The 12,916-nt window shown below is 38.2% G+C and overlaps 1 protein-coding gene across 1 annotated transcript in view; it reads right to left on the minus strand.

Moving 5' to 3' along the window:
* Positions 1 to 12,916, minus strand: part of ttyh3a (tweety family member 3a) — a 73,390-nt gene that overhangs the window by 27,288 nt on the left and 33,186 nt on the right. Inside the window, exons 3-7 of the mRNA XM_084091718.1 lie at positions 7,170 to 7,281; positions 6,798 to 7,018; positions 5,651 to 5,746; positions 3,570 to 3,642; positions 1,899 to 1,974 (exon numbers count right to left, since the gene is read on the minus strand). Coding sequence (XP_083947844.1) covers positions 1,899 to 1,974; positions 3,570 to 3,642; positions 5,651 to 5,746; positions 6,798 to 7,018; positions 7,170 to 7,281 — 578 coding nt within the window. The remainder of the gene's footprint in view (positions 1 to 1,898; positions 1,975 to 3,569; positions 3,643 to 5,650; positions 5,747 to 6,797; positions 7,019 to 7,169; positions 7,282 to 12,916) is intronic.

Below are 12,916 nucleotides of genomic sequence, written 5' to 3' on the forward strand. Positions count from 1 at the left end.
TGTGCAAAGGTGTGAGCTAAAGTCTGATGTGTTAGTTTTAATTAACAACAACACTGCTTCAAAAGACTCGAGGCCCGTTCACAACAACAACAACGATAAATATAAAGATAACCATAATGATAACTATATTATCATCCACACCAGTGGACTATATCGTTCTGTTTATTCTAAGCGTGTGCTGGTCTTTCACCTTAAATATGCGAGCTTGTTTACAGCAGGATGGATTCTGATTGGCTCATCAACTGGATAAAATAGTTCTGAAAGTGATCCCAATGATATCGTTCCTCTGTGTCATTATCATTATAGCTGTGATGTGGACTTCACTATTCTTTAACTATATATTTATTGTTCTCTTTATAGTAATCATCCTTGGTGTGAACGGGCCTTTAGAATATAGTGCACAAGTCACATGGAGCACTTGTGAATTTTTGGTGCTTGACTGCACATGGACACTATGAACTGGGTTAGACAAAAAAGTCTGGGTAAAACAGACACTTATTATTTTTATTGCCACAGACCCCAAAAAATTACAAATTGAAATTACATCAGGGTGAATAAATAACAGCACAATGTTCAATTTTGGGTGAACTATCCCCTTAAGGAGTTATTTAGAGCAAATGAGAGAAAGACTGAAGATAGGAAGAACAAAGATAAGAATAGAGCCCAGAAGACACACAATTTCATGGGTGTGTGAAGCTGAGAGTCACACAGTTTATCATCCCCATCCTTCAGCGGTTTTCTCTTCCTCTCCTCTTATCTCTCTCCTGTTTTCTGTTCTTCAGAAGTTCTCTTTGCTGTAGCTCTTCTCTTCACAGCCGACTAACAAATTGATTAATCATAACAGAGGCCAAAGCTGACATATCGAATCTGCTTATGCTACACTAAAGCATACAGGGATCCACATGCATTCATTATTACACTTCTGCTTACTGCGAAGCACCAATGTTGCAGCACCTCTCTTCCCAGTCTGACGCTCCGTTTAGTTCCTGTCTCTATGACACCCCTCCTTCCGAAAAGCGCAGTGTACTCTGATTGGCTGTCTGGACCAGTGTGTTGTGATTGGTCAGTTGCTTCGAGCGCATTTCAGAAATGTCACGCCCCTTACTATAACTGAGTTTCAACACACTACTAATGCAACTCAGCCAGGCCTTGCACTTTTTCTGTGGATGGGGATTGTTTAAATGAGGAATATTGTGATGTGTACGTTCCTAAAGAAAACTCAAGATTACAATTGAGGCGTTTGAGGGAGTTCAGAAAAAGTTTGGAGTGACTTTGTAACTTTGCAGACCTTTTTCATACTTAAACAGTAACATTACACACTAAAGAAAGTTGAAAATGTAAAGCAGGATAATATGTCCTCTTTAATAGGATTCACACATGTTCAAGCCAGTGAAAATGCTTCCTTTCCAGGGAATAAGTCACAGGAAGACCATTTTTCAATGGGCCGTGCCCTGAGTCCACCTCGATTAGGCTTGACCAGAATGTATGATCTCGCTCCGGCCACCCAAAGAGGAAGGGCTTGGACACACAAAACAAACACAGGCTGGTGGATGAAACACCCACACAGTTGTCTCTTCCCACTGATTTACTGAGAGCATCCAGCCTCCTGTGGATAATAAGGTCACTTTGAAGAGGAACTGCTGTGTTGAGTAATGCTGATAAAGAAAGGAAGAGAAAGTCAGATGGAACGCTTCCTCTCTGAGCCAACAGGAAATGAAAGCCTGTGTGACTGTTCACTCCTCAGAGAACACGCTCCTCCGTCAGGAGGTGTAGGACAGTCTATATTCAGACAGACTCGCGAGTGATTCACAATAACACTTGCTAGATTAAGCGTCTTACTCACAAATCAGCAGGAGGTGGAAGAAAGAAAATGGTGGAGAGAACTGAATAAAACGTACCTTTCTTGATAAGGGTGTACTGCTCTGACACCTTGGTAATGTACATGTCAGGTGCCGCACAGAAGTCACTGAAGCCCTAAAATGAGAGAAAAGCAATTAAATAGAGTATATTCTACACTTTATAGCATGTTATTTTCCACTGAAGTTCAGAAATATTCTTCAGGACCAATTAAACGCCTTAGTTTATTCATTAAATTAATCAAAACTTTCATTAATCATTTCTATTTCAAATAAACACTGTTCTTTTAAAGTTTCATGACTTTTCTTTAAATCACAGTTTTCACAATATTAAGCAGCACAATTGTTTTCAACATTGAAACACTAGACAAAAAAAAGTTTCTGCCTTATATTTGTAAGTACCTTAAACTTGGATACTAATAAATTACATTAAACTGACAATTACAGTAAAACTTTAAAAAATGAGCTGAATCTTGTATAACTTATGAAAACCTATTTTAAGTTTAAGCAATGTAAAAACATGTTGTCATAACTTATTGATCATATAATTTTTTACAGTGTAATAGGAAATGTTTCTTGAGCAGTAAATTGTCATATTAGACTCGTTTCTGAAGGATCATGTGACATTATTTTAAATTGTAAAAAAAAAGTACTTAATTTATACAGTATTTTTTTTAATCAAATAAATAGAGCTAAAACCATCCTGCTGACATCAAACTTTTGAATGGTAGTGTATATATTTTAAGTTGTTATTTTTAGCGGCAGTGATTTAAATAGCGTCCTGGCAGCTTGCTGTGCTTTAGCTGTTTGACAAGTGTTGTATTTTTATTATGGCATGTCAAGTTAAAAAATTAAAAATAAAATAAAAATTGCACCTTTGAGATCCCTGATTTATGTTTCATTGCATTTTGCACCAGCAAGAAAACATCTTATCCAAATTCCCCCCAAGAAATGCATGCAATCAGGGTCAGGTCAATCTGAAACTAGCCCAATCAAACAGGGGCTTTCCATACAATTGATTTGCAAACTAGTAGAAGGCAACCCACTGACTAGATGATTTTGAGGTTTGTACAATCCTAATATGTAACTGTCTTTTATGTGAATTTAGTAAAAGCAGCACCATGAAATTGTTTTATGAAGTTGCTTAATGATAAATAGGAGTTGATATGTAAACACAGGTGGTCGCTGTTAATGTGCTAATGGTTCTGACGTCCCAACCATGGCAAGTTCTATTAATGTCCGGTGTGGACTGGGGAGGGAGTTTTGCATTGTGAGTGTTAAGGTCCTTGCACACCGAGTCCGAAATTTGTGTATGCGTTTTTTCGTATTCGTCATTCGGTGGCTCTGAACTGTCAAAACACTTCTCAAATTGCTTGCTACAGATGCGAAAAAACGCAGAAAATCGATTGAACGTGAACGTGATTGACACAACGTGCGGTCGTATTTATTTTTTAACGTGCAAAAATTTCTGACTATGTGCAAGTACCTTTTAGAGTACATCTACAAAAAAAATGGCATGATATCTCCCCTTCAAAGCAATAATAAGGTATAACTGTGCTAAACAGGCTGCTAATCAGAGATAAGCTATTACTGGCTGCTTTAGGTAATTCCACAGATATAATTCAATATTGTGCAGGAAAGATCATAAGAGGAAGCATCAGTACAATACTGCCCTGCCTCTGTGTGGAGTAGTGTTGCCATGGAGACACTCACCGAGGAGACAGTCAGTTCCAGACCCAGTGAGCCCCAGCTGATCACCAGCGCCAACACACCCAGAAAACACACCCTGAGAGAACAAAGATAATGATTATCTCAGCCATCATTATATACAGTTTATACATGTTATGAACATTTAAATGGTTGGAAACCCCTCAAAGGGTTATTTTTGCTGGGGAAAACCATTCATCCCACAACAATTTCCATTACTTTCAAATATAATTAGAATTTAATGGAGGTAAAATTATGGAGGCAGCAGTGGGATTAAGCACACATTTATTACCATCATCCATATAGCTTGTTATGAGTATCATCTTTGTCTAAAACAACCAAAACATCTGCTCATCTTCACATCTAAAGGCCATATCTGAGCATATATAACATATTGCAGAAAAGCAGACTGCAAATAATTAACAATAATAATAATTTATATTATTAAATAATATTAATAAAATGAAATAATAAATAGTATATATGCACACACTAATTATTATCATTTGATTTTATTAATATTATTTAATACTTAACTAAAATACTTATCTAAAAACTAATATATCTTAAATATTTAGTTATATTAAGTTTATTTATCTTATGAATGAATGTTTATATATTTTAAACAAAAATTCTGAACAAAAATGACAGTTTGCAGTATACAACTCTAAAGTTGTTTTCTAGAAAAAAAACATATCGAATGGATTTTTTTGTGATTAATTAAACGTACATTAATGCACATTATGGCTCCATCTGTTCTTTTAAATTAAGGCCAAATTTAACAAAAGGATGGTATCTTGGCATCATGAATTGCCTCAAGTCAGGAGTGAACTATAGCAACCTCAAGATGTCGTGATTTTAGCAAGTAGTAACTTTTATTACTGAGCAAATCAATATCCTGACATTTACCTTCTGACACGGCCTCAAGTCAAACAGGCTTTTTTGCTATATAATGTGAATGCAAAATGTTAAATGTCTGAACATATAATGGGTAAGACAAGCCAGAGGAAATCGGTAATCCAGCTACAGGATGGAGACACCAGGCTTTAATGTGAGCTCTAGCCCGGGGAAACAATGCACTGCTCCCTTCTTTAAGAAACGGCAGGTTATCAGTGGCTAATGAGACGGCTCTATCTGTTTTTTGGCCGGGCTAGTGGAATTGTTTTGCACAATCTACTAAATGACAAAACATGATTGGTCCCACACCATGCACCTGAGGTACTCACAAGAACCTGGTGTACCCACAAGAAACAAACATACAACAAAAAAGTGACCATCCAGCCAGAGATGGACTCTCTAACATACACAGACAATATCTCTGCTTCAAAACCTGGTTTGCAGGATAAATACCTAAACAGCAAGCTCCTGACACGAAGGCGGTTTCAAAAGGTAGATGAGCAACACGAGTTAACTATATATATTTTTATTCTTTTAGTATAGCGTGCAACAGCCGGGTCCCAGATTTAAAAATCCCATTAATTGCCTCCATAGAGAAATTAATTTTTAACGATAACTTATAAACCTTTAAAGACAGACCTACTGTGAGCTACACAGTTAATTGATGGTATTTGCTTTGGTTAAAGCCATCAGCCACATCATTTCCACTTATTTTTTAAATATTGTGTTCAAGAGAAGAAATCCCTTTGAGAAACCAAAAAAACTGCACCTATATCTGTCCCCGCCCACTTCCATGAAGCACTACGACAAACGATTCAGTCCCCCGGTTTCACAGACAAGGCTTAAGCTAGTCCCAGACTAAAATGCATGTTTGAGCTGTTTTAACTGAAAGCAACTTGCAGTGACATATCTTAAAATACAGTAATCAACATTTGAAGAGGATCAAAACCATTCATCAAAGTTATACATGAATTTTGAACAACACCCGTTCTCATCTTAGGACAACTTTGATGAATTTTTTTGATCCACTTCAAATGTTGACTACTGTATGTCAGTGCCAATAGCTACGTTTACATGGATACTTTTTGCTTCAATCATAATTAATTCATTCCAAATTCTATAAGCACTGAAGCTCTATTTTCCCTGGTGTACCCCACATGACTCAGACACATCTAGAAGAACCTTCTTACCCAATCAGAGTTCCTTTGGAGTTGCGTATGAGACCGAAGAGCACCAGAAGGCAAATAAGCACATCAAACAGCAGCAGACCCAGGTAGCCCAGCCACCTAATGAGGACAACACATTAACATAATACATTTCAACCGCAGCAAATTCTACAGCATTAATGTCACTAACACTAACAGATCAGTTGTCTATTGTACGCTACCAAACCTTTATTCTGCACGGATGCATTACATTTATCTTTTATAATGTTACAATAGATTTCTATTTCAAATAAATGTTGGTCTTCTGAACTTTAATCAAACAATCAAAACAAATTTATCACGGTTTCCACAAAAATATTAAAATATTTACTGTATTTTTTTATCAAATAAATGCAGCCTTGGTGACAGACCCCAAACTTTTGAACAGTGGTATATACTTAAAAGGTTTTTTTGAAGCTTACTCGTGCAAACTTTCCATCACGATGATAAGGGTTTTTGCTAGATGGCATAAAGTTGGCAACATTTGTAAAAAAACATGTTTAGAAAATGAACATTTTGGGAATCCATACCAAACATGTTTAGTTTTATAGGCTTATCCTGTTTTGGAAGCCTGGAATGCAACTTCTTTGACTTTTTTAGGCAAACTAACAGACCCCCACGGCTATTTCTTTCACTGAGAAATGTAAATGGTTGACGGGAGGTGGAAAGAGACAGCGAGTGAACAGAATACTAATTTCTATTCTCTCTGAGAATGCACTGTTCACAACTTTTGTGACAGAGAAATCCTTTGAGCGTTTTTTTTCTCCCAATTTTTTGGGGGGGATGTTAAAAAGGTTTTACACAAACAAAATGTGTGTCACAACACCAACATTTCAGTTACCAATATAAGGAAGATAAAAATGTATATTTCAATAACACCCCACAATAACACTTAAACTAGTAATAACATATTTCATTTGTTTTTATTTTTATTGTTTTTATTTTAAACAAAAGCAAGCTATTTTCCTTTATTAAAAAGAACTAAATGTATAAATTCTTGCATCCGGATACTGAAATCTGTATTTTTTTTTATTGTTTTAGTATCGACTTGGTACTGAAGTACCAGAAAGTTTGACATCCCTACAGATTTCTTTCACTGATCTCTTTCTGTGACAGATATGAATGTACGTACCTGTACCAGTCATATAGTTCAATCTGGGTTGCCAGATCCTCCAGGGAGATGCTGAGATTGTTCCAAAAAGGAATGTCAGCCAACTGATGGACCAGCTCACCCCGCTGAGCCTGGAGTTTCTGTATGATGGACAGGTAGTCTGTATGCTTTGCATACTGGTCCTTTAGTAGCTGAAGATTCTCGTCCACAGTCTGGCTCTGAGCTGATGTACTTTCTGACACCTACAGAAACACACATTTACTTTATAAGCTCTTTTCTCATGAGCTAAGGATCAGTGTAACAACGGTAAGTCAGTGAGAATGGCAAGCTCTGGTGTGTTTTGGAGGGATGGAGAACCATTTCAACATAACCCAGTGTGCATCAGTGCCTCACCAGTCTGTGTATTCCTGACACGGTGCGGTTGGCATGGCGGAGGGAGTAAGTAAGTCGATTCACGCCGTCACAGGTCTCTCCGTTCCCGTAGAAACCAACAGCAATGCCGGCACTGTAAGGACACAAAAAATTAAGGCCTTCAGTAGAGTCGTGGTAACCCTGAGGAATAGGTCAGTAATTTCTAAAACCCTGCACACAGCCGGAAGAAGATAACACAACTGAACGACACATGATATGAATGACCCATTAAATAATAGTTAAGGATCACAGATAATTCAGGATACTGATAAACAGCAGTCATTCCCGACCAGAGGCACTTAAAAGGATAGTCCACCCAAAAATGAAAAGTCTGTCATCATAGTAATAACAGTCATTCAGCTACTGAAAATACAACAAATGTGTTTATATAAACCACCATTTGGGTCGTGTAAGATTTTTTTGTGTGAGAAATGAATACTTGTAAATGCATTATTTTTGATTTTTTTATGTATATGTTGTGATTATTTTAACTCCTTTTCTATGTAAAGCACTTTGAATTACCATCGTGTATGAAATGTGCTATATAAATAAACTTGCCTAGCATATGCAAAATGTTTCCATTTAAAATAAATGCTGTTCTTTTGAACTTTCTATTCATCAAAGAATCCTGAAAAATCATGGTTTCCACAAACATATTAAGCAGCTCAACTGTTTTCAACATTGATAATTAAGTTTTCAATAGCTTTTAATCAGTGACAATTTTATTATATGTGTTGCCTATGTGATGTTTCTATTTCAGATGATATCTTTTTCTCTTTTTGTGTTCTGTGTTACATTGTAAAGCACTTTGGTCAACTTGTGTTGTTTTAACTGTGCTATATAAATAAAGTTGCTATTGCTATTATATATGGCAACCAAAAGGTTGCTGTTTTAAGCCTCATGAAAGCCTGTGAATAAGACAAACAGCCATTTGCTCTAGGGATGCACGATATATCGGCCACCATATCGGTATCAGCCGATATGTGTTCATTTTTAATGTTATCGTTATTGGCCCGATAAGAAAATTTGGTAAATATATATAAAAGCTGATAAATAATGGATTATTTCCTTCAGCTGAGACACTTCAGATGTGCACTGTTCGCCATGATGTTATCGAAATACTTGAAATATGATTGGAATCACTTTGAAAAGGAAAATGCAGTTAAGTACAACATGTGTAGAGCAAGTCTGTCATATAGGCTTCATAACATTATAATGAGAACATCATTATAATTGTGTGCTTGGGACATAGTGAGAATTTTGTTTTTGTAATGCTCTCAAAAACGATATAAAAATTTGGATTTAGATTTATCGGCCAATTTAGCCTATCGGTCATAGGCTTTCGGATATAAAGAAAAATCGTATCGGCCAAACTTTTCATATCGGTGCATCCCTACTTTGCTCCAAGGGGAGGTCCCTAAAATTTAGTATAATCTAAATGACTACTTGCTTGCTTATTCATTTGTAGAGTTAACAACTAACAAAATGTTGTCTGTGGCTTTATACAGAGATCCACACAGAGAAACATAATGGTCAGATGGATATCACTCTGTGAAACTCAACACATCACTGACACCACAGACTGTTGGGCTACTACAACAGCGCTGGGAAAAGAGAGATGAAAACGAATCGATTGCGCTAACAGCTTTGACCGACAGGGAATCAGGTTACAAACACTCGCTGCCCCACAAACCCACTGAGGCCGTTCACAGCAGCGTACTCCCAGCAGCGGACCACCTGCACCATCTGAACCAAAGATACAGATCAAGACCATTAACACATCTGATTGAACTTGTTGCCTCTCCACCAGGTGGCACAACAGTACAACCTGCCAGTGGGGCTTTCAATCCCACTCATTCCCATTCCCCACCCTCTCTCGCTCAAGCATCTCACCCAACTCCATTGTAAAGCATTCAATGGCAGCTACAATCAGAAGCCACCCCATTTACGGGGGGTTCTGCGGCTAAACAAAGAGCTATTCACGACAGGACAGGCCCGCAGCTCTCAGCTAAAGTACATTTAAGACGCATTCCATGCGTTTGCCAGTCTTATTGTTTGTTTCGTGGACAGGCCAAAGACTAAGTATTAAGATTTCACAATAACGTGGATTTGAAGGTCCTATTGTCAGTGAGGAACTACGCAGGAAGGAAGTCACTTGAGTTGAATCGAGTGACAGTCTCTTAAACTAGTTCAATATTTTCTAAACAATCAGCTGGTTGTGTTAAACTGATGCATGGTGTTTTGGTTTTATGCTCCAAGCGTTGTCGTGTTTAGTCGGGGCGTGTTGCGGCACGAATGTGCGGATCAGGAAGCAGATGTCACCTCGTCGTTCCCCCCTCGAGGCCACGGTCATGTGACCCACATTAGAGAGGGCTCAGTGGAGTTCCGAGCATTCCCACTACACTGCAAATCTGGTTGATAATCTGCAATAGCAAAGTTAACTAGCAAATACACAGTCGAATCTCTCATACCAGGTCATGAATGACTAGACCGTGAGATGTGAGCAATTTATTTGCTCAAATTATAATGCTACTTTTGTGTTTACACAAAAACCAAAACTGTGCAATGACTTCACTAAGAAATTATTTGTTTGTAAGAAGCAGAGGTTCATATTTGCTTAGCCATAACTGCTGCTCAGAGTAAAATATCAAAGAATACAAAAGGTTAGTGTGGTGGCACAATGCTGGTTTCAGATTGCAAACAGAGTGGCCCCAGAAAATTATCTGTACAATTTTGGACACTGTGTTTGAATCTCACAGCACTAGAAGCAAAAAAAAAAAATCAAACCAATGGCATCTGAAAATAAGTGCTTGAGCTTTTCTCAGAAGAAACATTTTTGCAATGACTTTTTAATTATGTATGAAGTCAGTTCTCCTCAAGAACAGGTGTCCAGTCAGAGTTCACCACACTGTATCTGTTGTTTTACAATCTAAAAAAAAGAAGAAAAAAAAAGACACAAAACAAGTAAACTTATTTACACTTTTTGACTTGTGTACTGTTGGCATTTTTCTTTCAAAATAAATGCCTCTTGGTTTTATATTTTGTTATATGTTACAGTTTCATTATCATATACCATGGTACTTAAATGATAAGGTACTTCACGTAAGGTACTTCAAAGAATACTATGGTATTACCATTGTAGAAGTGTCAATAAAACTTGAAGAAAAAGCAGAAGCGGGAAGCAGTGTGGTTTATAGGATCAGATGCATTCAACCATACAAAAGACATCTCCGATAATAGTTATGCTGAGAGATGGGAAGTGATTGTGGGCTCTAAGGCAAGATGTGACCCGAGGACAGATCAATCAGCGGTCCCGCAGATGTGGCCTATGGTAGGCCGACATCACTGCTATTCTGTATTAATTAAAGTTCAGTCTGTTAGACGGTCTCTATTCGGAGCCTAAGTTCTCACAGGGCAATACAGACATACTGAAAACAAATAAATAACAAAAAATAAGCCACATGACTCATTGAAATCTATCCCTGGGCTCACTGATGCAAGGCAGCAGACTTTATTTGAGTAGCATATAGAATAAGTAATGACCTGTGAATGTTGATCGATGTGAACGGGGTTAAACACTCCTTAGAGAATAACACTCCATTGACTGGGCAGATCACACCGAGCGATCTCATTACTTATGCTCGTTCTGGTGCACCCATCCCCCTAAAGCACAGTGTCCTGAATCAGTGGGGATTTGGCTAAGTGGAGTGTCACACGGTTAAGACGAGACAGGTTTGGTCACAATGTGCCTGAAGAGTGAGCGGCCTTTGGTGTTCTTCCCAAAACAAAAGGATCTCATGTGCGGATTCATTTAATGACTAATTTAAAACCAGTTTGAATCACTATTCAATAGGACAGGGCAAAAAATTTATACGTCAATATTTTGCCAAATTTTGCCACTGGCTCTATAAAGTCACAGAGTGGGGTCACCGAGTGCATGTGGTGACAACGCTCTGCTGATTCCATAGCTGAAGATTTCCAAACTTCCACTGGCATTAATAACAACACAAAAACTGACAGTGACATGACGTGAAGGCCAAGTATGGTAACCCATACTCGGAATATGTCCTCTGCATTTAACCCATCCAAGTTAGTAGTAGTAGTATTTGAGGATATTGCCATATCAGCATCACCGGCTATTACATGGCAGATACATATTAAACATTTAACACCATAATATCATAAGTACAACATAATGAAAACAAATTTTGACAAAAATAAAAAAGTACATGTGCAAAACGAACGCAATTCTATAAAAGGTTCTTTAAAAGTACTTTTCTGGATCCATAAATAAGTCCTTAAAAGTTTGTCCTGATAAAAAGCGCCGTCTCATAACATTAAAGATTGTGTAGTCCAAAAGAATATGTTTTACAGACAAGTTGGTACTACAGTATTGACATTTTGGTGCTAGTATGGACTATCTGACACCTTGCTCGTGTCTTGATTCAAAAGGGTAGACACATCTCTTCCCAACCACAGAATTTATTTCAAATAGGCCTAATTTGTTATTCTGACATTCTACCCATTCTGCTTGCCATTTCTCTAATATGTATGGGCTGATTAATGGATTTATGTCCCCATCCAAGTTAGTGAGCATACATTTAGGAGCAGTGAGTAGTGAACATACTGCAAACCGTGGACAGTGGACACATACACCCGGAGCAGTGGGCAACCATTTGCTGTGGCGCCTGGGGAGCAATTGGGAGTTAGGTGCCTTGCTCAAGTAGCCTGGCAAGCCAGACCTACATCAAGATGTTAGGTCTGGCAACTCACCATAGACGCGGTTTAATCCGAGGGCCGGGATAAACGGCTGTCTTTCAAATTCCCTCTGCACGCAATAGGACAGCGCTTCAACCAACCAGAGCGTTTTCCCAACAGCGGAGCTAGTTGATAGATTCAACTTTTGCCATATCTGGCCGGCAAAACTACGAACACATCTTCCTTTTTTTAAGAATGACTTAAGTGCCGTTCTTTGCTCTTTTCTCAAAGAAAAACTTCCTCCAGAGTCGCGGCCAAAGCCGATTCGAAAGACCGTTGTTCTCCATCAGCAGCTGCCATTCTTTGTTTTCAAGTGGCAGCCGTCGCAACTCTGTCGTCATATGTTAAGCCCGCCCCCGCCTACTCTATACACGATGTGATTGGCCTGACCCAATTTAGGTTTTTGCAGCTAGAAGGTCTATTGAGAGTTGCTAGACCCCCCTGGCTGCGAAATACATTTTGCTGCCGCTAGGGTGCGTCTAGATTTCTAGGCTATTGCTCAAGGGCACCTCAGTCATTTCCTGCTACAACTTTCGGGTTTCACAACAGTCTGACTCTTCTAACCATTAGGCCACAACTACCCCTAAAACTGTGTGACAAGAGCTTCATGGAATGGGTTTCCATGGCCAAGCAGCTGCATGCAATATTCAATGCATTCCCAAGCCCTACTGCCCAATATTAGCAGAGACAGAATATATTTAATAAGTATGAAAAATGGACGTTATAACTGAAATATACCCAAATGAATCAGAATTTAATCAAAACTGGAATCAAGTGCTTGTGAATCAGAATGGAAAAAAGGAACTCTGCTATAATTAAAAAATAATATGTATATTTTACAGTGATGTAGATCTGGACAGATCCATCATATTGAAGGCATAAAAATGTTGGATGGACACAGATTATGTGTGTCAGTCTCAGCATCTTCAGAATTCCCAAATGAGCTGCTGTGATGCTATCGAAGTCTTTGA

Source organism: Abramis brama (genome assembly GCF_963993115.1).
Source record: "Abramis brama genome assembly, chromosome: 1".
Lineage (NCBI taxonomy): Eukaryota > Metazoa > Chordata > Actinopteri > Cypriniformes > Leuciscidae > Abramis > Abramis brama.